The sequence below is a fragment of the Muntiacus reevesi genome, chromosome 2 (genome assembly GCF_963930625.1).
Source record: "Muntiacus reevesi chromosome 2, mMunRee1.1, whole genome shotgun sequence".
Lineage (NCBI taxonomy): Eukaryota > Metazoa > Chordata > Mammalia > Artiodactyla > Cervidae > Muntiacus > Muntiacus reevesi.
Window position 1 is genome coordinate 265,744,242 of NC_089250.1, and position 27,153 is coordinate 265,771,394.

Consider the following 27,153-nt stretch of genomic DNA (forward strand, 5'->3'; position numbering starts at 1 on the left):
TAAGTCACTTCAGTCATGTCTGACTCTTTGTGACTCTTTGGACTGTAGCCCACCAAGCTCCTCTGTCCATGGGGTTCTCCAGGCAAGAATCCTGGAGGGGGTTGCCATGTTCTCCTCCAGGGGATCTTCCCCATCCAGAATTTGAACTGGTGTCACCGCAACTAGAGAAGCCCTGGAGCGCCCCAGCTCGAGAAATCTGATGTGCCTTGACGAAGACTCAGTGCAGCCTAAATAAATAATAAAATAAAAATATATAAATTAAAAAATCACCAAAAGCTAGAAAGAGGTAAGGAGGCAGGAATGACTTCCCCTAGACGTTGCAGAAGCATGACCCTATCGATTTCAGACTTTCGGTCTCAGAAAAGTGGATGAATATATTTCTGTTGTTTTACAGTATCCTGATTGTGGCATTTTGATATGGCAGCCCTAGGAAACTGACACACTCCATTCTCCATCCTTTTCTCTCTCTCTCTTTTTTTTTCAGAACCTTTTGAGAATAAGTTGCATACATCATGCATCTTTACCTCTCAATATGTCAGTGTTCCTTCCCTAAAAATAAGAGGGACTTTTTCTCACACAACCACGGGAGTTATCAAAAATCAGGAAATTCAGGACTTCCCTGGTGGTCCGGTGGTTAAGATTTCACACTCCCAGTGCAGGGGCTACAAGTTCCATCCTTGGTCCGGGAGCTAAGATCTCACATGCCACTTGGCAAAGACTAAAAATAAAAATAAATGAAATAAAAGAGAGTAAAACCTAAATTAAAAACTATTTTTTTGACCAGACCAGAACCACCAAGCTCTAGCCAGATTCTCTTCATCGAGGTTGAGACCCGGGAGCTTCCAAGATGCCAGCTTACCACTCTGCCCTCATGGACCCTGACACCAAACTCATTGGAAGCATGGCACTGTTGCCCATCAGAAGTCAGTTCAAAGGACCTGCCCCTAGAGAGACAAAAGAGGCAGATATTGTGGATGAAGCTATCTATTACTTTAAGGCCAATGTCTTCTTCAAAAACTATGAAATTAAGAATGAAGCCGATAGGACCTTGATATATATAACTCTCTACATTTCTGAGTGTCTAAAGAAACTCCAAAAGTGCAATTCTAAAAGCCAAGGCGAGAAAGAAATGTATACACTGGGAATCACTAATTTTCCTATTCCATGGGAGCCTGGTTTTCCACCTAATACTATTTAGGCCAAACCTGCAAACAAACAGGAAAATGCAGTGATGAGGCCCTACTTACAACAGCTGAGGCAAGAGGCTGGACTGAGATTTTGTGAGAAAGTTTTTGACTCTCAGAATGATAAACCCAGCAAGTGGTGGACTTGCTTTGTGAAGGGACAATTCATGAACAAGAGTCTTCCAGGACCTAGACAAATAAAGACAGCCTTGGGCAGACACTGTCTCCACAGCTGTGGGCAGCATTTACAGAAAAATGTGCACAGTTCTTTGCCTTTATTTCCTAAAGTTTTAAAGCTTTATACAGCAGAGAGAAGAGCGTGTGTCTTTACTTGAAGAGCTCTTTATCAAGAATTTAGGGTGGGATGGGTGGGGGAGAATGAGTTGTTGACTGGTGATTTGAAATGTCTGCAGTATTAAGCTAGTGCTTAATAAATAATGATAAAGAAAAAAATTACTTTTTAAAAATTCAGGAAGTTCAACATTAGCACCACATGCTTATCCAGTCCAAAGTCCATATTCAGTATCGTCAATCGCCCTAGCCATATCCTTTCCAGCAACTGTATTTTTCCAGCCTGAGATGTCATGTGAGACCGGAAGTTGGACTCAGCCGTCTCTCTCTCAGCTCCTTCACTCTGGAGCCCTTCCCATCTTTCCTGGATGTTTGTGACCCTGACACTTTGAAGAGGGCAGGCCTCTTTTGTTCAATGACCCTGCGTGTGGGTTTGTCTGGTGTCTCCTGGGGATCAGATGTGTTTTTGGCAGGAATTCCCCGGAAGTGATTCCCTGGATGTGTTCTCCTTGCTCTGTCATTGCAAGGGCACCTGATTTCAGTATATTCTACCACTGGGGATGTTCGCTTTGATTACTGGATTAAAGTGGCATCTGCTAGGTTGCTCTGGCATGAATTGTTACTTTTCTCTTTGTAACTCCCCCCTTAGCTTTAAACACACACACACCTTGCTTTATTATGTAAGCAGTACATCTTGAGGATTTCAGTACATTGTTTCCTAGAAAGGGAATCTTGCCATACCAGCAAAGAGAACTCTTTCCCGCTTTTTTTTACATGTGTGTGTCTCCCATTATATGGATGCACCATGATTTGCTAAACAGTCTATAAATGGATGGTGGTGGTGGTTTAGACTCTAAGGCAACTCTTGCGACTCCAAGAACTGTAGCCCACCAGGCTTCTCTGTCCATGGAATTCTCCAGGCAAAAATACGGGAGTGGGTTGCCATGCCCTTCTCCAGGAGATCTTTCCAACCCAGGGGTCGAATCTGGGTCTTCTGCATTGCAAACAGATTTTTTTTTTACCGACTAAGCCACCAAGGAAGCCCTTATAAATGGATATTTGGGCCAGTTCCAGTCTTTTGCTACTCCTTTCTTTGTTCTTCAGGTACACACTCTTGGGGTTCTCCTGCCCACTCCCTTCTGGCACAATCCTTAATCCTTTCTCTTAATTTCTCCTCTTCTGCCTGACATTGATCCACTGTTTTCTCTCCTTTCTCCACACTCTCTCTAGATGATCTCACCCTGCTCCTCAGCTTAAAATTCCTCCCATGTGCCAATGACTTCTAAATTTACATCCCCGCCCCATCTCCTCCCTCCACTCCAGGCTTGTACGTCTAACTCTGTTTGGATGTCTGCGAGGCATATCAAATTTAAGAACCCACCCAAACGGAATTCCTGACCTCATAGCTCATTTCTCCCTAGAGTTTCCCCATCGTAGTGAATAGACCAACCAACATTCTAAACATTTGAGCCAAAGATAGTTATTTAAATTTTTTTAAATTGAGGTACGATTCATGTAATATAAAGTTAACCATTTTTAAGCAGGAATAAAGTGTGGAAGTGTTAGTTGCTCAGTCGTGTCCGACTCTTTGCAATCCCATGGACTGTAGTCCACCAGGCTACTCTGTCCATGGGATTCTCCAGGCAAGAATAGTGGAGTGGGTTGCCATGCCCTCCTCCAGGGGATCTTCCCGACCCAGAGATTGAACCTGGGTCTCCTGCGTTGCAGGCGAATACTTTATCATCTGAGCCACCAGAGAAGCCTTATCACTTTCATTACTTGTATTTATTTTTATTTATTTATTTATTATATTTATTACATATATTACCTGTATTTATTTTAAAAATACTTTTATTTATTTATTTTTTGCTGCGCTGAGTCTTCGTTGCCTCTAGGACTTCTCTCTAGTTGCAGCAAGCAGGGACTGTTCTTCGTGTAGTGTGTGGGTTTCTCATTGCAGTTGCTGCTCTTGTTGCAGAGCAAGGGCGTTAGGGCTTCAGTAATCGTGGTTCTGGGCTCCAGAGCACAGGCTTAGTGGTTGTGGACAAGGGCTTCATTGCTTTGCGGCATGTGGCATTCTCCTGGACCAGGGAGCAAACCTGCTTCTCCTGCACTGGCAGAGGACTCTTCACCACTGAGCTACTAGGGAAGCCTTAAAAGTAACCATTTTAAAGTGTACATGAGTGGCATTTAGTACCGTCACAATGCTGTGCAAACATCACCTCTGTCGAGCCCAAGAATTGTCATCACCCCCAAAGGAAATCTGATGCTGATTAAGCAGTCACTCCTCATTCCCCCCTCCCTTAATCCCTGGCACCTGCTAATCAATTTTATATCTCTACAGCTTTACTTACTTATCTCTTACTTTATTTACTTATCTCTACCTTTACTTATTTTGGAGACTTTTTTTTTTTTTTTTTTTACTGCACGGCATGCAGGATCTTCTCTGACCAAGAACTGAACCCATGACCCCACATTGGGAGCACAGAGTCTTAACCACTGGACCACCAGGGAAATCCTGGAGATTTTATGTAAATGGAATCATACACATGTGGTGTTTTGTGTGTGGCAGCTTTGACTTAGCATAGTGTCTTCAAGGCTTATCAATGTTAAAGCATGTATCAGAATTCCATCCCTTCCTTTGGCTGAATAATATTCCATTTTATGGCTATGCCATACAACATTGTAAATAAACTATATTTCAATTTTGTTTTAAGTGGTTTAAAAAATTAAATGACAGATGCAGGGCTTAGAATGTTGTCTGGCACGGAGCATACCCTATGTAAGTGACAGCAATGATGCCTTTTAAAAACAATATTGTTAAAAAAAAATAAATTAAAAACAATATTGTTGTTGTGGTTGTTATATGTGTCCTTCAAGATCCCTTCCAGTGTCACCTCCTCCAGGAAGCCTTCCCGGGTGAGTCCAGATAGGATCAGCTGCTCAGATTTCCCCAGAATATTTTATTTAGTTCTTTCTTTAAACCTCAGCAAAACATGTCCCAATTATTATACTCTGTATTCTACACTCCACACCAAGGATCAGAATATTATATTCGTGATAATTATAGTATTTCTCTCCCTGGCTGTAAACAGGCTGGCCTGGCCGGTCATAACCACTGGATTAAGCTCCTAAAAGCAGAGCTTGTTTGATTCACTCAAGTATGCCCAACATGTTGTTGCCTGGAGACGGGAACAGGGAGACTTCTCAGGCAATATTGGTGGATCCAATAAATGAACCATTCTGTCCCCTCCCTCTCAACTTGGAATGTGCATAAACCCAGAGATATGCAATGGTGCCCCAAGGATTCATAAATTCATGGCAAACAAAGTTTTTTGCAAGGAGTTTATTAGAAATATCTTTGTTACAAGTCTCTTTTCCCCCCAGTTTTATTGAAAAATAATTGACGTACATCATTGTGTAAGTTTTGGACTTCCTTGTGACTCAGACGGTAAAGAATCTGCCTGCAATTGGGAGACCTGGGTTTGATCCCTGGGTCGGGAAGATCCTCTGGAGGAAGGCATGGCAACCCACTCCAGTATTCTTGCCTAGAGAATTCCATGGACAGAGGAGCCTGGTGGGCTACAGTCCACGGAGTCGCAAAGAGTTGGACACGACTGAGCGACTAACACACGCTGAGTAAGTTGAAGGTGTATTGTGAAATACTTACCTGTATTGTGAAATGATTACCACAGTAATTTCAGCCAATATCCACCTCTTCTCAATAAAAAGAAAAGAAGGAAAAGAAAAAGGAAAAAAAAAATTTCTCTCCTTGTGTTGAGAACTCTTAGAATTCTTTTTAAAAAAAATTATTTATTTATTTGGCAGCATTGAGCCTTAGTTGGGGCAGGCCGGATCTTCGTTGCAATGAAAGATCTTCACTGTGACATGCAGGATCTTTCTAGTTGAACACACTTGTTCCTGGACTTCCTGGTGGTCCAGTGGGCCAGTGGTTAAGACTCCGTGTTCCCATGGCAGAGAGCACAGGTTCAATCCCGTTTGGGATGGCACATACCACTGTGGCCCAGGAGGGAAAAAGAAAAAAAAAGGTATTTTTGTTCTCCTGGATTCATGTTTTGTACAAGGAAAAGTAAGAGCCCACATTCTTCCACCCAACTTTCCATTTATCTATTTATTTATATCCACACAGATTCATGGACCCTTATTTTATTCAAGGGGCTATGAACTGTTGCCCTCATTTGTTGATGCCTCAAAACGTCCAGATTTGACCCGTGGAAGCCCTGTGGGAGCCCTTCAAGCTGGCTCTGTGCCCTTCCACCTGTTCTCATCATTTTTTGAGTATTTCCTTACTTTCTGACCCCCAAAACGTTACAAAATCATCTTGTATATTGCCTGTCCCACAACTCCTTGAATCAGTCATTTTCTCAAGGGAGAAAACAGTGTACTTCTGAAGGCAGGAGGCTGACCCCCTCAGCCCTGAATGAGCCCCTCGGACTCTGATTTCTACACGACCGGGCAGAGTGAACTGCGGAGGTAATGCTCTAACGGTTGCCATGGAGACCAATGGGCCTCGGAGCAGCAGGCGGTGACGTCACTGCGGGAGCTAGTGCAGTGAGTGGCCGCATCCATGTCTCGGCCAGGCCACAGGGCGGTGAGGGTAGCCTTTGGGCCAGTGGCAAAGAATGAGCCTTCCTACCTGCTGGACACCCACCCACGATACCCCAGTGGCAGCAGCCCCGGCACGATCAGCAGTCCCAGATCTGCTAAGACTGCCAGAGCCTGCAAGACATTTGAAGACCACCGCCAAGAACGAGGGAGCAGCATCTCCAGACCCTTCACGGTGCGGCCTGGCCCGGGACTCAGGATCCCCCAGACGGCTGGCAGACACCCACCACCTGCATCACACTGTTTAAGTCCCTAGGAATTCCCAAACGCCCCCTCGGGGGAAGATTACAGAAGGCTGGATGCATGCAGCCCTGTGGGCAGGGCCAAGGGCATCTCTGACCAAGGTGGACAAACTGGGCCCTCTGAGGCCTCTCCCTTCACCTTTGAGCGAGGCATCATGGATAACTTTTTGGATTCCCGAGGCAGCTCAGGTGTGCACCAGCAGGCATACTTTCCCTTCGGAGAGCTGGGCAAGATGTTATTTGGGGGCAAGGACATTGCACTGTTGGAGCATGGATGCCAGGCCCTTGAGGTGAACAGTTACAAGTCCCTGATGATCCGGGGTATCCCAGAAGACTGCAATCATGAGAAGTTTGAAGAGATCATAAGCCCCCTGCCTCCACCCTAAAACTTTGAAGTGGCTGGGAAGGCCTTTGTGGAAGAAAAGAACTCTAGGGCAGCCACCTTTAGGCTGACTGAGGGCATCAATTACGCCGTGATCCCCGGGGAAATCAAGGGCAAGGGCAGAACTTGGAGCATGGTCTACATGCCCCGGAAGCAGTTCCTGACCAAGCTGACCCTCTTCCTGCAGAGCGAGGGTGGGACGGTGGAGGATGTGTCCGGGGTCTTGAGACAGGAACTGCGCCCAACAGTGATGGCCCCAGAGAGCTTCCTGCCAGGAGGTGCTGTGTGTAGGGGCCAAGGAAGAAGTCAGGGGCTGGGGCCACCAACTGGGGGTCGAAGTGCCACCTCTGGACTCCCCAGAGAAGGAGAGCAAGGCTGGAGATGGCAAGAAAGGCAAGAGGAAGCACAAGAAAAACCGTCGACAGCACCACGCATCTAACAAGGAGCTGTGAGGTGACCTGGGTGGGCATGGGGGTGGCTGAGTGAGGCTGGGCATCAGCTGAGTGAGTGTGGGTAGCGACTTGGGAAGGCGGGTACCCTCTAAGTAAATTTGGGGCATGTGAGTAGTGTGGATGATGCGGTGAGGATGGGTATCATTCAAGAGAGTGGGTAACTTTTGAGTAAGAATGGGTAACATTTGACTAGTGTGAGTGAAGGTGGATATTTTTATCTGAGTGAACTTGTGGGTGACATCTGAGTGGGTGTGGTTAACAGCTAGTTGAGTGGGGATCACTGGTCCATTCATTCATTCACTCTACAGGTGTGTATTGCACACCTACCATGTCCTGGGAACTGTTCTAGGAGCTGGGGATACAGAACTGAGCATATCCAACACAAGGTTCTATCCCTTCTGCTGCTGCTGCTGCTAAGTCACTTCAGTCGTGTCTGACTCTGTGTGATCCCACAGACGGCAGCCCACCAGGCTCCCCCGTCCCTGGGATTTTCCAGGCAAGAACACTGGAGTGGGCTGCCATTTCCTTCTCCAATGTGTGAAAGTGAAGTCGCTCAGTCGTGTCTGACTCTTAGCGACCCCATGGACTGCAACCTACCAGGCTCCCCCCCTCCTAGTGAGTGGTTAACATTTGAGTTACTTGGAAGCATCTGAGTGGGTGTGGGTACCATACGAACCGATGTGGATAACATCTGGTTGAGTATGGATCATTCATTCACTCAACAAATGTTTCCCGGACACCTACAGTGTTGTTGTTCAGTCGCTAAGTCGTGTCCGAGTCTTTGCAACCCCATGGACCGTAGTACACCAGGCTTCCCAGAGTTTGCTTAAACTCATGTCTATTGAGTTGATGATGCCATCCAACCATCTCATCCTCTGTCGCCCCCTTCTCCTCCTGTCCTCAATCCTTCCCAGCATCAGGGTCTTTTCCAGTGAGGAAAAGACCACATCAGGAGGCCAAAGTGTTAGAGCTTCAGCTTCAGCATCAGTCCTTCCAATGAATATTCAGGGTGATTTCCTTTAGGAATAACTGGTTTGAAATTCTTGCTGTCCAGCGGACTCTCAAGAGTCTTCTCCAGCACCACAGTTTGAAAGCATCACCAGGCACTATTCCAGGCACTGTGGATACATCAGGGAACAAAAGAGACCCAAACCTTGCCCTCTTGCCCTCACCTCATTCATATTAGATATTTGAGTACATGTGGGTAACTGTCTGAGTTGCCTGAATACTTGAATACATATGAGTGAACATGGGTCACTTGAGTGTGTGGGTAGCATCTCGGGTATGAGTGAGTATATAAACTCGAATGGGTAATATTTGAGTAGTTGTGCACAACATTTGGGGCTTCCCTTGTGACTCAGAAGGTAAAGAATCTGCCTGCAAATGCAGGAGACCTGAGTTCATTCCATGGGTCTGAAAGATCTGGAAAAGGGAATAGCTGTGGGAATGATACCTGAATACCCATGTGGGTATTATTTGAGTGGGGTGAGGGTAACTTCTGAGTGAGGATGAGTCCCAAAGATCCACAGAGTGTAACAACCCAGAGATGCCAGGGTACCAGCTGCGCAGTCACAGTTGGAACCTAGCAGCCGGTCACAGGGTTGCTATGGAAACTGTGGGCTGCTTCTGGTGCCTGCGTAAACAGGTGTTTTCAAAAAGTGGAAGAGGAAATAGGGTCCAGAATTCCAGGGTTTTGCAGAAGGTCTCTTACCAGAGTTGAGGAATAGCCAAGCAGGAAGAACCTTTCAGGGAGATCTATGCTCGGGAGCAAGGCCACGATCCCCTTTGCCATTCATAGCGGCCTGATGTTGGGGACAAACCCTCTTGCTGGGTGGGTATTGTGGGGAGGAGGCCCAGACCCCTTCAGCTTTGGACTCTGCTGGAAATCCGCCCATTGCAAAGTCTAGAGCCATTTGTTTTGTTTTGTCTTGTCTTTTATAAGAACTGGGCTTCCCTGATTGCTCAGTTGGTGAAGAATCTGCCTGCAATGCGGGAGACCTGGGTTCGATCCCTGGGTTGGGAAGATCCCCTGGAGAAGGGAAAGGCTACCCACTCCAATACAGAGCCTGCTATACAGTCCATGGGGTTGCAAAGAGTTGGACACGACTGAGCGACTTTCACTCTCACTTCTAATATACTTCTGGTGCAAGCTTGTCCACAATGGGCCACTCTTTTGCACAAGGCACGCAGATACCATGGCAGAGAATGTGAGCTGCCTCCTTACCAGGTATGGAAACCTCACTGCTCTGCGTGTGACTGGAAAAAAGCTGTCACTGTCTTCTGCAGGCTGGGTCTCCCTTACAGGACTGATCAGCGGTGGGACCTTTCTGCTCTGAGTGGAGCTTGGGGTGAGGGTGTGTGCATGTGCTTAAGTTCCTCAGTCCTGTCCGACTCTACGACCTCTTGGACTGTAGCCCGCCAGACTCCTGTGTCCATGGGATTCTCCAGGCAAGAATACTGAAGGGGATTGCCATGCCCATCTCCAGGGGATCTTCCCCACCCAGGGATCGAACCCGCGTCTCTTAGTCTCCTGCATTGGCAGGTGGGTTCTTTACCACTAGCGCCACCTAGGAAATCCGGGGTGAGGATATGGTTCTCCCCAAATTAAATCTCAGAAGCTCTACTTGTGCTCCACTCTCTAAAGAACAAAAGACCATTCCAGGGAATGGTCCAAAACCAGTAATAATTAAGAGGTTACCTTCAAGAATGATCAATTTACAGACTTCCCTGGTGGTTCAGTGGTTAAGGCTCCACCCTCCCATTACAGAGGGGATGGGCTCGATCCCTGGTTGGGGAACTAAGATCGCATGTCTCTGCATGGCAAAAAAAAACAACAATTACAACATTAATGGATAGTCCCCAAGTCTATAAGCTGCGTCCCCCGTAATGGTGAGGAAAAACCACAATGAAAAACAATCAAGTAAAAGGCAAGTGTCTGTGGATAGACAGACCTCCTGTCAGGACATCTGACTTAGAAGTTTGTAAACTTCCATTAGTTCAAGGGTTTGCAAAGATGTGAGCTGAATTTCTTTTTTAAAATGCAGCTGGGGAATTTTCCTGCCAGTGTAGGAGACACAGGTTCGATCCTTGGTCTGGGAAGATCATGCATGCCACGCAGAGCAGCTGGGTCTGTGTGCTCTGGGCCAAAGTATTGAGTGTGCCTGTCCGCTAGAGCCCGGAAGCCGCAACTGCTGAGCCCGTGTGCCACAACTACTGAAGTCCGAGTGCCCGAGAGCCCATGCTCCACAGCAAGAGAAGCCACCACTAAATGAGAGGCCCTCACACTGCAGCTAGAGAGTAGCCCCCCTCTCTGCAACTAGAGAAAAGCCCACACAGCAACAAAGACCCAGCACAGCCAAAAACAAATTAATAATTTTAAAAATGCAATTTACAGAGATAGACTCAGATCCTTACCTGCCAAATTCTAATAGTGGAGACCGCCCCCCTCCCCTGCCACTCAATTTACTATGATGGTGGGTGTCAGTCATGTCTGTGAATTCCAGCACCCAATCCCCTTTCTTATTTCTGCAAGGCTACCTCCATTTTGCCCCCTCCCAGAACCAAGAGGTGGAAGTCCTTTCCCCATGCCCCGACCTTGGCAGCCAGGATGCAGGCAAGCCACCCACCCTCAGGTAGTCAGAAACTCCTGTTAAGACCTTGCATTTACAGCAGCTGTCAAGACAGAGGAAGTTTCAGAGTTCACTTCTTTGACATGATCTAAAGCCTGCAAGACTCTGATTTCTGTCCATTCCGCAAGTGGCTATCTACCATCAGCCTCAGAAGCATTTGTTTTGGGCAATGGTTGGAATAAAGCCATTCCTGCCATCCTCACAAGTATATCTAAACAACTTGCAAGAGCATCCATGGTCTAAAAGTTTGTAGCTCTCTACTGATCTTTGTTGCTCAGCTGTGTCAGACTCTGCCACCCCATGGAATGTAACCCACCAGGCTCCTCTGTCCATGGGATTCTCCAGGCCAGAATACTGGAGTGGGTTGTCATTCCCTTCTCTAGGCGATCTTCCTGACTCAGGAACTGAGCCCAGGTCTCCCGCATTGCAGGCAGATTCTTTACCATCTGAGCCACCAAGGAATCATCTAGTCAATAGACATGAGTTTGAGCAAACTCCTGGAGATGGTGGAGGACAGGGAAGCCTGGTGTGCTGCAGCCCATAGGGTTGCAAAGAGTCAGACAAGACTTGATTGAACAACTGATCTTTGTATTCCTTGTAAATTGCCAACCTGTGCATACTCACTCACAGACTATTGTACTATTTTGTCTCTTGTTTCCTCATAGTCTACAGAATAAAGGCTACACAACCCTCAGGCACATTCATTTGTGGCGTATGTTATTCTCCCATCAAAGCACATTCACTGTATAGCAACAAAGGCCAGTGTGACATTTCTTCTCATCATACTGCAGTGTTAAGACTGCATTTGTGTTTCTTGTGGGTTTGGGGTGTTTCCCATATAACATTCATGTTTGTAGACACGACATGAGTGATTGTTCAAGGCTGCTCATAAAACCCCAAACTCCTACCACTTCTCTTTTGAGTTTTTCTAGACCAGCTGAAGAGTATCCTGAGATAGTATGCAAACTGTTGCATAAAATGGTTACCATTTGAAGCTACTTATCTGTGTGGGTCCAGACACGGCTGACACCACAAACCCTAAGTAAATTAGATGTGCTAGCTGATGGAAGGCTGCAACTGGCCTTTGTAAACCTCTGTTTTCAAATGTGGGTTCAATTAAAAATCATTGTTCTTTGTGGTTGACGCTATATCATACAAATATGAACTTATAAAATAAATGGCTTCCCAGGTGGCTCAGTGGTAAAGAATCTGCCTGCCTATGCAGCAGACAAAAGAGACGTGAATTCAATCCCTGGGTCGGGAAGATCCTCTGGAGAAGGAAATGGCAACCCACTCCAGTGTTCTTGCCTGGGGGAAATCCCATGGACAGAGGAGCCTGGTGGGCTACAGTTCATGGGGTTGCAAAGAGTCAGACATGACTTAGGGACTGAGCACAAGCATCCAATGCGATCATAGCCCGTTCTTCGATGTGTTGGGGGATCCAAGGTAGATTTAATTTGGAGAAGCAATCTGACTGCTAAAAAAAAATGCTTTGGAAACTGCTTCTGTGGGGTGCCTGAAGTTTTCCAGGGCTGCATTGTTTTTGTCTTTAATGTTATTTATTTTTGGCTGTGCTGGGTCTTCGTTGCTGCGATGGCTTTACTCTAGGTGGGGCGAGCGGGGGCTGCTCTCTAGTTGCAGCGCGTAGGCTTCTCATCGTGGTGGCTTCTCTTGTTGTGGAGCATGGGCCGTAGGGCCGATGGGCTCAGTAGGTTCGGCTCCTGAGACCTATAGCACAGGCTCTACAGTTGTGCGGGGGCTTAGCTGTTCCTGGTATGTGGGATCTTGCCCGGACCAGGGATTGAACCTGTGTCTCCTGCTTTGGCAAGTGGATTCTTTACCACTGAGCCTCCAAGGAAGCCCCCGCACTGTTTTGAAAAGGAGTGTTATCAGATCTCATGGCCAACAGAACACAAAACACACAGCTTTCTCCTATTTCATGGGCTTCCAGTGGCTGCTGGGAAAGGTGAAAAAATTTCTCTTGAATAAAAACAGTAACAGCTATCCTGTGTTGGCAGGCACTGGGGAGAGTCCTTCATCCTCATTAATTCGTTATATCCTCCCATCCCTTGAGCTATGGGACTTACAGGTTCACATCTCCTGATCCAAAACCTTGACACAACACAAGATAAATATCTCCGCAAGTGCATAGTGGAACTAACTCTGAAATTCCTCTAATTGGTTTCCTCACTAGGCAGCCTGCCAGTTAAAAGAGCAAGTATGGTGTGTGGAGGTTTGGAGGTGAGGAGGAGTGTTGAACAGATGGCCTAGATTCGAGTCCTGGCTCCTCCACTTTGCAGAGCTTGAGCCTGGACAAACCACTTAATGCCCTGGTGACTCAGCTTGCTTATCTGTAAAATGGGGATAATAGTAACCTATTTCACCAGGTTTATGGGAGGAGTAAATTTGTTCAGAACTTTTAGTGATTTAGCAGTGACTGACAGGGGTAAGCTGTTCAGTGTGGGTCATTGGGATTCTGGGTCCAGTGACAGTTGACGTTTTGTGTTGACAAAGAACACGTCAACCTGGTAATTAGATCTCTGGTTCCAGAACTTGATAAATATGTACCCAGCTTCCTCAGGAGACAATACTCTGTGTGCTGACAAAAGGCTGCTTTGGAATGTGGAGTGCCAAGGGGCAGGCTGGTGAATCCACCAAGGTTCTGACCTTCAAGCGATAGTACCCAACTGTGGCTGGCATCAACAGAACACACAATAGAGGGAGAGGCAAAGGCTTTGGAGCTACACAGGCCTGGGTTCAACTCTTGACTCTGCCACCTGTTTAGCTGTGTGCCTTCAGGGAGCTGACTTCACTGCTCTGGGCCTCAGTTTCTTCATCTGTAAAGTGGGGCTAATGGTACCCATGCTATAGATTCTTTGCAACCAGAGATTATACAACCTGCAGTGAAAAACAGAGGCTCTGAAATAGTCATAGCAACTTTATTTATTTATTTATTTTTATTTTCCAACAGAATCTCCTTTAATATAAAACAAAGATAAAACACATCTCAACCCTGCAATCTGCCAGCATGCCTTGTTTCTACAAGATGCATGCTAGTCCGTTAAGACTAAGTAGCAGAGTCTTTAGGAGCATTTGATTGGGAGAAATAGAAAAGCAGATCTTAGGGAAGCCTGGGCAAGGCCCACAGCTGAGACACATCCCCAAACACTAGAGCAGTCCTTGTCTTTTCAGATCCTCGTATGTCTTCTTATTCACAACATTCCCACTGGAGTCTTCATACTCTTCCTCAGTGTCAGGCTGCCATCGTTCCGACGCCTTCTGCAGTTTCAGCTTGACCCACAAGGAGACAGCGTCTTCAATCTGTGTCACGTTAGCAAAGTGGGCAGTATTTGGGATGCCCAAACACCTCATGCCGTGAGCATGACGCCATTCAGCAAAGTGCCGCTGGAAGGCCTTAGGACCTCGGTAGGTATAGTTTCCACAAATCTCACAGTTATAGTTGATATTTAGGCCATGAAGCTTATACAACCAGTAAGGAATGGGCTTGCCGTCCCAGCCGAGGGGCAGGTTTTTGGGGTTGTAAACGATCTCATCCTCTTCATCTTCACTTTCACTCTCACTGGTCTGCTCTTCCTCTTCCTCTTCTCACTCTTCTCCAGTTCTTGCCTGCTTGCGTTGCACGTTTTCATGGGTGAGATGTTGCTGCTCCCCAAGAATCTCTACATATTCGTAGATCTGGGCTTCAAGGAAAGCAATGTCTTGTTCCTCTCAGTGTCTCGCTTGGTGCCCTTTGTCTTGGGATTTTTGGCAAACAGGGAGGTGTCGAGTGACTCGAGGGACTTTCCTTTGGTGCTGAATAGCCTCTGGGCTCGCTCTTCTAGGGTCCTGCCACACTTCAGGCCTAAAGCCAGGAGGGCAGATTTCAATCTGTCCAGACCCAGGGAGGCCAACTCCTCCCAGGAGGAGAATGCAGAGAGGTCAAGATGGGCTCCAGCATGGGTCAGGGCACTGCTTGTTTCTTTCGGCCATCCAGGAAAAGTACCATTCTCCCACTTCTTCTCAAACTCATTCTGAATTTTCCCAAAAAGTTCATTCTGATCTTGAAGAGGTTTCACTCTATCTGTGTAATCCTGAAGGTATTCAAGCAGCATCTCCAGATATCTCTTGTGCTCGGCATTCTTCCTTTCTTTAGGAATGTCAAACAACTGGTCAAAGATGGACAGGTAAGTGATATAATCCAGCTTCTCAGAGGCCTTCAGGTTAATGTATTTGAGGTAACAGTCATGAAGATCCAGGTAACGACCATATCCCTCTTCATCTGTGAACTCCACCAGGTTTTGTGCTTCTTCACTTGGATTCTCTCGTGTCTTTAGGAGCTCCTCAAATTCCACTGACATTGGAACACAGATCTCATTTGGGTGCTTCCGGTGGAATTCCTTTATTTGTTTGAGTCTATTATAGAATTCAGCAAACTCATTGGGTCCTATCTTGCATGGCCCGTGTGCGGTGGTCAGAATTGATCCGGTCCCGGAGCGTGAACTTCTTAGCGAGCATCTCTTTGGCCATGACATCCATAAGCTGTTCCTTCTCCTCATGATAGCGCCGCTGCTGCTCCAGAATCGTTTCCATCTTCCCTCCTCCTCCTCCCCCGCCGCCGCCGTCGCTGCCGCTGCAACCCCAGCAACTTTAATCATAAACCCTGGAGTAGGAAATGGCAACCCACTCCAGTATTCCTGCCTGGAGAATCTCATGGACGGAGGAGCCTGGTGGGGTACAGTCTAGGGGGTCGCAAAGAGTCAAACACAACAGAGAGACTAACACACATTAATCATAAAATTGCTAGGACCCAGATCTCCACTGACAATGAACAGATAAACTGTGGAGTAATCACACATAGTAACCAAAAAAATGAACTACAGATACACACAGCAACACAAATGAATCTCAAAATCACAATGTTAAGTGAAAGAAGCCAGACAAAAAGGGCACATGCTGTATGATTCTTTTGATATAAAATTCTAGCAAAAGCAGCACTTGAAGGACAGAAATCAGATCAGTGGTCGGGGGGTAGGCAAAAGGGGACTGCCACAAAAAGCACAAGGGAAGTTTTGGGGGGTTCTAAATATTTTTGGGGAGTTGATTCTTTTAGGGTTCTGTATCTTGATGGTGGTGATCATGACTGTAAAACTTACCACAGGGGACATTTTTAAAAGAATATGTTGTATAAGATGTAAAGTATACTTTCAGTAAAGCTGACAATGAAATAAACAGTGGGGTGGTCTGGAGGTGGGCCGCACTACTTCATTTCCATGCCTCAATTTTTCCCATCTGTGAAATGGGTTGATAATAATAGTAGTACCTATTGCTGAGGGTGGTCATGAAGACTCAAAAGATGTTGTCTGTAAGATCAAGTGGTCAGTAAGGGGGAGATGACTTTGTGAGAAAGTTCAGTGAAAGATATATAAATGCCAAAGGTTTAATTGACTCCTGAGAGAAGGGAGGTCTAACCACTGGATCGCCCTGGTATGAGGCTGGCAACCAGTGGCAGGCAGCAGACAGAAATTCTGCAGGCCGTGATGGGAGGCATTTTAAAACATTTCCAAGGTTCCCATCACCCAAAACAGCCTGCTGGGCGTCAGGACACAGTGCAAGAATTCTTTCACTTCAGCAATAATTATTCTGCAGAGACAAGGTCAAGGAATAAAAGTTGAAGGCTTTAATTTAAAGTTTTCTCCATTGGAGTCTAAGGAATTAGTAGCTACACTAGGGGGTCTGGGGTCCCGTCCTGTGGCTGCTGTAACAAATCACCACAGACCAGTAGCCTCAGAACAACTGTGATTTATTCTCTCATCACAGTCCTGCCAGCCAGAAGTCCAAAATCAAGGTGTCTGCAAAGCTGAGCGCTCTCCAGAGGCTCTACGAAGGAGACTTCCTTACTTCTTCCAGCTTCTAGTGACTCCAGGGGTTCCTGGGCTGGGGCCCCATCACTCTGGTCCCTGCCTCCATCTTCATATCGCCTCCTCTGATTCCGTGCCTCTTTTCTATGTCTGCATCATCTTCCTGTGCTTCTTTCTTTTTTTTTCTGTTTTTGGGCTATGCTAGGTCTTTACTGCCGTGTGCAGGCTTTCTCTAGCTGCAGTGAGTAGGGGTTACTCTCCAGTTGCAGTACTCAGGCTTCTCGTTTCGATGGCTTCTCTTGTTTCCGAGCATGGCCTCTAGCAGGCAGGCTTCAGTAGTTGTATATAGTACATGGGGTCAGTAGTCGTGGTACACGGGCTTAGTTGCCCCGTGGCATGTGGAATCTTCCCGGCCCAGGGATCGAACCCATGTCCCCTGCACTGGCAGGGGATTCTTAACCACAGAACCACTAAGGAAGTCCTGCTTCTCTCTTTTTTTTTTTTTTTTTTTTTTGCTTCTCTCTTATAAGGACATTCCAGATGGCAGGTAGGGTCCACCCAGATGTACCCATGGCAATCTCATCTCAAATCCTTATTGACATCTGCAAAGACCCTTTTTCCAAATAAAGCAACATTGTCAAATTCCAGGGATTGGGATGTAAAATCTTTGGGTAGATATTTTTCAACTTGAGAGGCCTCCCCACCTCCACCACTCTAAAGTGCTTGTCTCCATTGCTAACATTGGACAAACCCTAATTTCCAATCTGGCTTTTTGCTGGTACTGTGGTACTTGCAGTCGGTCAAGTTCCTATGGGCACATTCAGTTCCTCTCCTACCTCTGCCCAGCCCCACCAGCCATCACCTCTATCAGAGTCATTTGGGAAGACTTTTTAAAAAAATAGACTTTTAAAATATATATATTTATTATTTATTTGACTGTGCCAAGTCTTAGTTGCAGCATGTGGGATCTAGTTCCCTGACCAGGGATCAAACACAGGTCCCCTGCACTGGGAGTGCAAAGTCACTGGACCACCAGGAAAGTCCCTGGAAAGATTTTTTAATGCAGTACCCTACCCACTTCAGACTGAACCTTCTGATCCAATAGGTTAGACTCAGGAAACTGGGATTTCTAAAACTATTCCCAGAGATTATAGTATGCAACCAGATTTGAGAATAGCTACTTTAGAGAAATACACTACATGAATGAATGAATCTTTCTTTAACTATATGGTTGCTCTAACGGCCAGCTTTGCTTCTGTACTCACCAAAAGCCTTTAGATTTGGGATTAGGGAGGGTGGGAGGTGGGAGTGGCCCGATTATGTGGGCGGAGTGTGGACCACAAGGCTACTTCCTGCTATATTTGTTGAGGACCTACTATGTGCTGTCAATTAACCCAGTGGTATCTGGTTCAAAAGTGTGGATAATTTATATCCTATTCATTCTAGACAGGGATCTGATTTATGTGCATTTAGAACAAATTTAGTGCCAAGAGTCCCTTGGACTGTGTTCCTATGGGGACTGTGGCAAGAGTCCCTTAGACAGCAAGGAGAACAAACCAGTCAATCCTAAAGGAAATCATTCCTGAATATTCATTGGAAGGACTGATGCTGAAGCTGAGACTACAATACTTCGGCCACCCGATGCAAAGAACTGATTCATTGGAAAAGACCCTGATGCTGGGAAAGATTGAAGGCAGGAGGAGCAGGAGATGACAGAGGATGAGATGGTTGGATGGCACCACTGATTTAACGGACATGAGCTTGAGCAAGCTCTGGGAGTTGGTGATGGATAGGGAAGCCTGGCGTGCAGCAGTCCATGGGGTCACAAAGAGTCGGACGTGACTGAGCAACTGAACTGAACTGAGTGACTGTGTCAAGGTTACATATGTCACCTGGGAGAGAAGTCTTCGGAGATTGCCTGTCAACCTCACTCCCCACCCCACCCCTCCACAGGCAACAGGACAAATAAAGGAGCTTAAGAGTGTAGGGCAGGGGACTTTCCTGGTGGTGTCGTGGTTAAGAAGCCACCTTGCAATGCAGGTGATGCTGGTTGGATCCCTGCTCAGGGAACTAAGATCCCACATGCTCCCTGGCAACTAAGCCTGACCTCCACAACTAGAGAGCCCATGCATCAAGAAGCCTGTGGGCCCCAATAAGACAGGGAAGCTGCACGCTGCAATGAAAACCCAGTGTGGCAAAAAATAATAATAATAAAACAGTATGGGGCTAGAACCTCAGAAACCTGAGTAGTTCAAAGCTCTGCCACTTCCTGGCTGTGTGACTACCTTTAGCCTCAGTTTTCCTCATCTGGAAAATGGGAATAATACCTGTTTCGGAGGGGTTGCAGGATTCGAAGAGAAAATACACAGGGTTGGGGGCAAAATAGGTGCTTGAAAAAAATGAATTATTATCAGTATTGTTACATTCCAGGTTTGAGGGCTTACACAAAGGGGGAAGCTGTTGAGGAAAATTGAGATGGATCTGCTTGATATGGAAAGAGTTCAAGACATGCTATTAAGTTAAAAAAGCAAGTTTGATAACACTAGGTCCAGCCCAATCTCCTTATTAATTCATTCAACAAATATTTCGAGCTCCCATCAGCACTGTTCTAGATTCTGTGAATTCAGCACTGAAGAAAGCAGACAAATATTCCTGCTCTCATGGGGCTAGTATTCTCATGTGAAAGTGAAAGTCACTCAGTTGTGTCCGACTCTATGAGACCCCATGGTCCATACAGTCCATGGAATTCTCCAGAATACTGAGAATTCTCTCAGAATACTGCAGTGGGTAGCCTATCCCTTCTCCAGCAGATCTTCCCCACTGAGGAATCAAACTGGGGTCTCCTGCATTGCAGGTGGATTCTTTACCAGCTGAGTTACCAGGGAATCCCCAGTATTTTCATAGGGTGAAACAATAAATAAATGAATAAGAAGATACCAGGAGGAAGTAATTGATGTGATGAAAATAATTCAGGATATTAAAAATCCTCATGGGGTAAATAAATTCTACCCATGCAAGCAATTTTGTTTGTTTGTTTGTTTGTTTGTTTTCTGGAAAAGTACAGAGGCATTTAACTGTGGTTACTTTGTGAGAGACTGGAGAGAGAGACATTTTTCATTTTACACCTTTCTGTAACTTCAGCATTTTCTTAAATGTGTCACTTTTATTGTTGTTGTTTTTTTTTAAGTGGCAACCAAGTATAGCTGGGTAGAGAAATCTGAGCCATGTTTTGTTTTCTTCCTCCATCCTCTTTGGATTTTTTTCATTTCTTTTAAACAAGTATAAAAGTGGGAGCTATAATTATCGTTTTTTTCTGGGGCGGCTGAAGAATCTCGCCTGCCAGAGATGAAGGCAATCTAAAACAGCCAACAGCGGGACGGCTCAGGGGTTGGCAATTTCTGTTAAGAATGTTGAACATGTGAGGGTTTTATTTCTAGGATAATCCTCCACCCCTTCCCCCACCACACACGATTTCTACCGGTTACAAAACCCGGCGCCTAATCTGCGAGGTCATTCTCACGCGGAAGGCTTGACTCCTCAGAGTTGGATTCTTAAACCAACTTTCCTCAACCAGAGGTGTCCTAGAAATTTTTAGTTTCCAGCTTCCACAAGACAGTTTCTCAGGGAAGCCGATCTGGGGAATAAAGTCTAGAGAAGAAATAAGCTGAGAAGAGGGGCTGCCCCGCCCCTCCCTCCGCCCACCTCCTTAGAGCCTACCCGAGGGGTGGAGCGCACCTCGTTGCCATGGAGACCGCTGGGCGGCGAGGCGAGAAATTGTGCAAAAGGGAGGCTCGACGGGGCTGAGCCCGGGCGGCGACTGGGATGGAGTTTGTGAGGAGGAGGAGGAGAAAACCCAGCGAAGCCTAACGACCTGGCTCTGCAAAAACAAAAACAACCGGAATGAGCCAATAACTGTGCAAAGGCCTCGCTGAGACCTTAACGGTCCGCCGCCCCCCCCCCACCGACGCCGCCCCCCCCCCCAAGCATCTTTCTTCCCTCTCTCCCTTCCCTTTCTTTTCGCTCCCTTCCCACTTTCCCTAAACATCTGCGTGTTTCCTTCTAGAGTGAAATAAAATCACACGTGGTGACTTAAAATTACACGTGTTCATTTTTATGTTAACGTGGTTAGTTTACAGATTTTGTTGTTGCTGAGATTTTTCTTTAACAATTCTATTTCGTTATAATCAGTCTCCTTTGTAATCTCATGGACGCAGTCCTACACGCTGAAACAGAACGGGTTAAGGATTCTTGGGCTAGAAGGCACTGGAGAGGGTAGAGGTCACCCAATAGTTTGACGGGGAGGGCAGTGCAGTATGATTTCTGTAAAATGATGACCTTTGAGCAGAGGGAGATTGCCAAGAGGAGAAGGAAACAGAACTTTCTGGACTTGGGGAACAGTCTGTGCAAAGGCCCTGAGGTGGCAATGAGCCTGTTTGTTGAATGAACAGTGAGGAGGCAGGTATGATAGGACTTTGTGGGCCTCAAAGTTACCTGGGAAGCTTTGCAAATCCTATTCCCCAAGTCCCAGGGATTCTGATCATAGGTTTGTGGCCACATATGAGGACCTTCTATTTAATTTAACTTAAAAAACAAACAAACAAACAAACTTGAAATCCTCAAAAGTGTAACTACTTATTTATTTTGGCTGACCTGCAGGGCACGTGGAACTTCCCCAACCAAGGATCAAACTTGTGCCCCCGGCATTGGAAGCACACCAATTGAGCAACCAGGGAAGTCCTAATTTATCTTATTTTAATGAACATTTTTGATCGCTAAAAAAAAATCTAAGCCATCTAACAGAATATAGAGTGAAAAGTACATATGTCTGCCACTTCTGGGGGTCCCCCGTCCCCCTCTCCTCTCCCCATACACAGCCACTTTTGGCAATGTTTATACATCAGAGAAGGCAATGGCAACCCACTCCAGTACTTTTGCCTGAAAACTCCCATGGATGGAGGAGCCTGGTAGGCTGCAGTCCATGGGATCACAGAGTCGGACACCACTGAAATGATTTAGCAGCAGCAGCCTACATCCAAAGCTTCCCTGATAGCTCAATTGGTAAAGAATCCGCCTGCAATGCAGGAGACTCTGATTTGATTTCTGGGTCAGGAAGATCTGCAGGAGAAGGGATAGGCTACCCACTCCAACGTTCTTGGGCTTCCCTTGTGGCTAAACTGGTAAAGAATCCACCTGTAATACGGGAGACCTGTGTTCAGTCCCTGGGTTCGGAAGATCCCCTGCAGAAGGGATGGCTACCCACTCCAGTATTCTGACCTGGAGAATTCCATGGGCTGTATAGTCCATGGGGTCGCAAAGAGTTGGACATGACTGAGTGACTTTCACTCACTCAGTCGTACATCCAAACAGAACATGCTCCCGTCTATGCCATTTGGCCTATGCATGTGAACATGCCTCCCGTTCCCCCCACACATACACTCCCACACTGAGTCCCACTCAGACTATTTCAGATTCAAGTCCAGGTTCCCATCCTTCCTGGCCATGTGACCTTGAGCAAATGATTTTATTTTCTCAGCTATAAAATGGGGATGAGCATCGTATTAGCTGTCTCATAATGCTTTGGTGACGATTTCATGAGTTAATTTGTATTAACAGAGTGATGTCTAGTATTAATACATAGCTAGTGCTCCATAACAAAGAAGGCAATGGCACCCCACTCCAGTGCTCTTGCCTGGAAAAGCCGATGGATGGAGGAGCCTGGTAGGCTGCAGTTCATGGGGTCGCTAAGAGTCGGATACGACTGAGCGACTTCACTTTCACTTTTCACTTTCATGCATTGGGGAAGGAAATGGCAACCCACTCCAGTGTTCTTGCCTGGAGAATCCCAGGGAAAGGGGAGCCTGGCGGGCTGCCGTCTATGGGGTCGCACAGAGTCGGACACAACTGAAGTGACTTAGCAGCAGCAGCAGTGCTCCATAAAAGGTGACTATCCTCAGTCACTTTTTTCTTTCATAGCTGCTTAATATTTTACTGTAAGAACAGAGTTTCTACTGATGATCAGGTGGTGGTTGTTTGGTGGCTAAGTGAAGTGAAATCACTCAGTCGTGACCGACTCTTGGCTCCTCAGTCCATGGAAGTTTTCAGGCGAGAGTACTGGAGTGGGTTGCCATTTCCTTCTCCAGGGGATCTTCCCAACCCAGGGATCGAACCCGGGTCTCCCACAATACAGGCAGACGCTTTACCGTCTGAGCCACCAGGGAATCGTGTCCAACTCTTTGCGACCCCATGGACTACAGGCGCGGTCAGGCTTCCCTGTCCTTCACTATCTCCGGGAGTTGGCTCAGTCTCTTGTCCAGTGAAGCCTGTGATCCTATCCAACCATTCATTCATTCACTCAAAGGTATTCTAGAGTACCTACTGTGTGCCAATTTCCATCCTGGAGCTGATACCAAGTTCTCTACCTGCCAGTCTGGGTCTGTAAGTAGGAACTGCTGATATCAAAAGTCACGTGATTTTAAAATAGTAATACACAGTGCCAACGGCTTTCAGAGGGATTGCCCCATTTGCACGCCCACCTTCCGGGCGTGGCTGGAACCCCCACGTTTGGGATGGCAGGTTTGGGAACGGCCGCCTTTCCCGGGGAAAGCTGCTGACGTGGGCTTCGCTTCGGCGCGGGGCGATCGGCTGGGAAGACCGGGCCCCAGCGAGGCCCGGGGCGCGGCCACACCCCTGTGGGGGAGGGGAATGAGGGCGTCCCGAAGGGAGTGGACGGCCCCCCTGTCAGTCTTCCCGAGTCCCGGAGTGTAAGATGAGAAGGGGGAAGGTGGGCCCCATCCTGGGGGCCGGCGAGGAGGAACTTCCTGCCCGCGCGCTCGCTCCTCGGGTGGGAGGCGGGAGGCGCGGCAAGGTCAGCCTGGCCTGGGGCGGCAGCCTGTCTAGGGGTGGGAGACCCTCCTGGGGAGCTGCGCCGCGGCCTCCGGGCGCCTCAGCCATATTGAATAGCCAAGGCTGAGCCGCCTTTGTCTGCGAAGTCCTCTCTCAAGTTCCAGGCGCATCCGTGGAGCAGGAAGAACCACCGGACAGCCCCGCGCGCCCGCAGTTGGAGCCGGGACACCGCGTCTGCAGCTTGCAGTGGGCTGGGAGCCTCAGAACTGACCTCACCCCGGCTCACGTAAGGATCCTGGAAATTGATTCTCACTAATCCTTAGCGGGGAGAGGATCGAGACCGGACTTGTAGAGAAAAGTGGGAGGTGAGACTCTCCGGGCAGCGCTGCGGGGAGAGCAACCTACCCCCCACCCCCACCCCCACCCCCCGCCCCCGCCCCAGACTCGAGGCTACGAGTAGTTTGGGCTCATTGCCCCCAGCCCAGATTTCACCCTGGAGATCTTAAAGACGCTCGAGAAAAGCCATGTGGGGGGCTGGTTCCCCTGGGGCTTCCTCCCGTCCCCCGACTGTCTCATCCTTTGGAGCGTCCCGGACGTCTGCAAAGACGTGGATCTGGACGTCCTCGTGGAAGCCTTGAAGCCCGTGGGGACCTTTAAGAAAATCGGCAAGGTGTTCCGCCGGGAGGAGGACTCCACGGTGGGGATGCTGCAGATTGGGGAAGACGTGGACTATCTGCTCATCCCCCGCGAGGTCCGGCTGGCCGGAGGCGTCTGGAGGGTCATCTCCAAGCCGGCCACCAAGGAGGCGGAATTTCGGGAACGGCTGATCCAGTTTCTGGAAGAAGAAGGCCGCACCCTGGAGGACGTGGCCCGCATCATCGAGAAGAGCACCCCGCATCCACCCCAGCCCCCCAGAAAGCCTAAGGAGCCCCGAGTGAGGAGGAGAGTCCAGCAGATGGTGACCCCACCCCCGCGGCTGGTCGTGGGCACTTATGACAGCAGTAACGCCAGTGACAGCGAGTTCAGCGACTTCGAGACTTCCAGGAACAAGGCTGACAAGGGCCGCAAAGGCGCCGGCAGTGGCAGGAAGGTGCGCAAAATGCCCGTCAGTTACCTGGGCAGCAAGTTCCTCGGGAGCGACCTGGAGAGCGAGGATGATGAGGAACTGGTGGAGGCCTTCCTCCGGCGAGGGGAGAAGAAAGCCAGCGCGCCGCCTCCCCGCCGACGGGTGAACCTGCCCGTGCCCATGTTTGACGACAGCCCCGGGCCCCAGCAGTCCAAAGCGGACAGGTGGCGGGAGTGTGTCACCCAGGTGTCCTGGGGGAAGCTGAAGCGGAGGGTGAAGGGCTGGGCACCGAAGTCCAGCCCCGGGGTGGGCGAGGCCAGGCAGGCCTCTACCAGGGTGGAGAGGGACAGCGCATCGGTGCCAGGCAGCGCCAGCCTGGGGTGTAACGTGGGAAATGCACGAGATGGGCGGGTGCCTGAGACCCCCCCAAGGCGATGGAGGCCCCAGATCAACTGGGCTTCCTTCAGACGTCGCAGGAGGGAGGAAACAGCATCCAGAGCTCAGGGGGGAGAGGCTGCAGATGAGCAGAGGGTGGAGGCTGTAAATAATCAGAGGGGAGAAGCCATAGATAATCAGAGGGTGGAGGCTGTAGGTAATCAGAGTGGGGAGGCAGTAGATAATCAGAGAGCAGGGCCCGTAGCTGTCCAGGAGGCAGAGGCTGTGGATAATCAGAGAGCAGATGCCCTGGCTGTCCCGGGAGCAGAGGCCATACCTGTCCAAGGGGTAGAGGCCCTGGACAATCAGAGGGCAGAGGCCCCGGCTGACCGGAGGGCAGAAGCTGCAGAGGATCCGAGGGCAGAGGTCCCGGTTGTCCAGGGAGCAGAGGCCGGACCTGATGGGGCAGAAGCTGCCTGTAATCAGAGGGCCGAGACCCCGGCTGTCCAGGAGGCTGAATCCTCAGCTGCCGGAAGGGCCACAGGGGCCACCGCAGGAGCTCGAACCCGGAAACCGGTCAAGACAGTGAGGTTCCAGACCCCCGGACGTTTTTCATGGTTTCGGAAGCGCCAGAGAGCCTTCTGGCACACTCCCCGGTTGCCCACGCTACCCAAGGGAGTCCCCAGGGCAGGCGAGGGCAGGAGCCTCAGGGTCCTGCGGGCCGAGGCCAGAGCAGGGGCAGAGCATGAAGAGCAAGAGGATCAGCTGTGAGGCGAGGGCAGGGGGGCCGCGGAGGACCCCAGCCTGGCCACAGTGTGGGTCACCCACGGCCCGTCTCTGACTCTCCACGCTTGAAAACGGAGGTAGGGTGAGGGCCCGGCAGTGCCTCTCACTTCTCTACCGAATGCCCCTTTTTATTAAAATTGTATTTTCTATGCATTGATTTTTTTTTTTTTTCTATCTTTCTTTTTCTTTTTTCCCACATGGCTTGTGGGATCTTAGTTTCCTGACCAGGGATTGAACCCAGGTCTCCCCAGTGGTGAAAGCGCTGCGTCCTAACCACTGGACTGCCGGGGAATTCCCTACGCATTGATTTTTTAAAAAATATAGACTCTTTATAGTAACCCAAGGAATATAATGAAAGAAACCCATACAATGGAGTTGCATCCCCCATGATTTTAACTTCCTCAAATGCAACTCGAGGTGCTCAGCTGGAAAAGGGAGCGAAGCAAAGAAGAAATCCCTTCCTCTTCCCCCTTTTCTTCCCCCTTTTGCCCGCACACTTTCACTCACTGCCTCCTGGAACTGGAAAAGAGGGCGCAGGTCAATATGCAAATAAAAATATTTACCAACTTATTTCTTGGCTCTGGCTTGGCAACTGAAGAATGCTCTGGGGTGATTTTGTCACAGCCTTGTGTCCCCTTTACTCCCACCCTCCATGATGCTGACCCGTGTTTAAGTCACTTTTCCTGCCATGCCCACACCCCTGGGTTCTGCAGGCTTGGTGGGTCCAGGTCCTGCAGTTCACAGGCTTCATCTCTTCTTGGTTACCGCATACAGAAGAATAATTTGGGAAACATGTCCAAAGTGTGGGTTCAGGGGCCCTTCACATCAAGAGCTGTGAATTGCTAGAGCAGGCTGTGCGGCAAAGAATCTGGGGCAGCTTGGTCACTGGATATATTCGAGAAAAATCATTGCAATAGGAACGGGCCAAAGAAGTGAATTGTGGTGTGGTAGTGAGCAGTGTATCAAGTTGCTACAGTGAGCTTATAATCGGGTTGCTACACACCGTGGGAGCTGGGGGACTTCTCTCTGTATTGTCTTGTGTCCCCTAACCCATCCTAGCCCCGGGGAAAACAGACAGCAAATAACCATGCCAGTCCATCCTAAAGGAGATCAGTCCTGGGTGTTCATTGGAAGGACTGATGCTGAAGCTGAAACTCTAATACCTTGGCCACCTGATGTGAAGAGCTGACTCATTGGAAAAGACCCTGATGCTGGGAGGGATTGGGGGCAGGAGGAGAAGGGGACAACAGAGGATGAGATGGCTGGATGGCATCACTGACTCGATGGACATGAGTTTGAGTAAACTCCGGGAGTTGGTGATGGACAGGGAGGCCTGGCGTGCGATTCATGGGGTCGCAGAGAGTCAGACACGACTGAGCCACTGAACTGACTATAGGTCTGGGTTGGGCCTGAGAATAT

The 27,153-nt window shown here is 48.3% G+C and overlaps 2 protein-coding genes and 2 pseudogenes across 2 annotated transcripts; 3 read left to right on the top strand and 1 right to left on the bottom strand.

Moving 5' to 3' along the window:
* The first annotated feature begins 847 nt into the window (after window positions 1-847).
* LOC136157524 (actin-related protein 2/3 complex subunit 3 pseudogene) lies at window positions 848-6,357 on the top strand (annotated as a pseudogene).
* A 219-nt stretch (window positions 6,358-6,576) lies between these two features.
* Window positions 6,577-7,177, top strand: PNMA8C (PNMA family member 8C). Its single transcript, XM_065920837.1, is given in 3 exon segments — window positions 6,577-6,961; window positions 6,964-7,044; window positions 7,047-7,177. Coding segments are annotated over 3 exon segments (597 nt in total).
* A 6,567-nt stretch (window positions 7,178-13,744) lies between these two features.
* Window positions 13,745-15,409, bottom strand: LOC136158832 (splicing factor 3A subunit 3 pseudogene; annotated as a pseudogene).
* A 7,845-nt stretch (window positions 15,410-23,254) lies between these two features.
* CCDC8 (coiled-coil domain containing 8) lies at window positions 23,255-26,296 on the top strand. Its single transcript, XM_065926358.1, has one exon. The coding sequence runs from the start codon at window positions 24,211-24,213 to the stop codon at window positions 25,717-25,719; it is 1,509 nt and encodes a 502-aa protein (XP_065782430.1). The 5' UTR covers window positions 23,255-24,210; the 3' UTR covers window positions 25,720-26,296.
* Window positions 26,297-27,153: the final 857 nt, after the last annotated feature.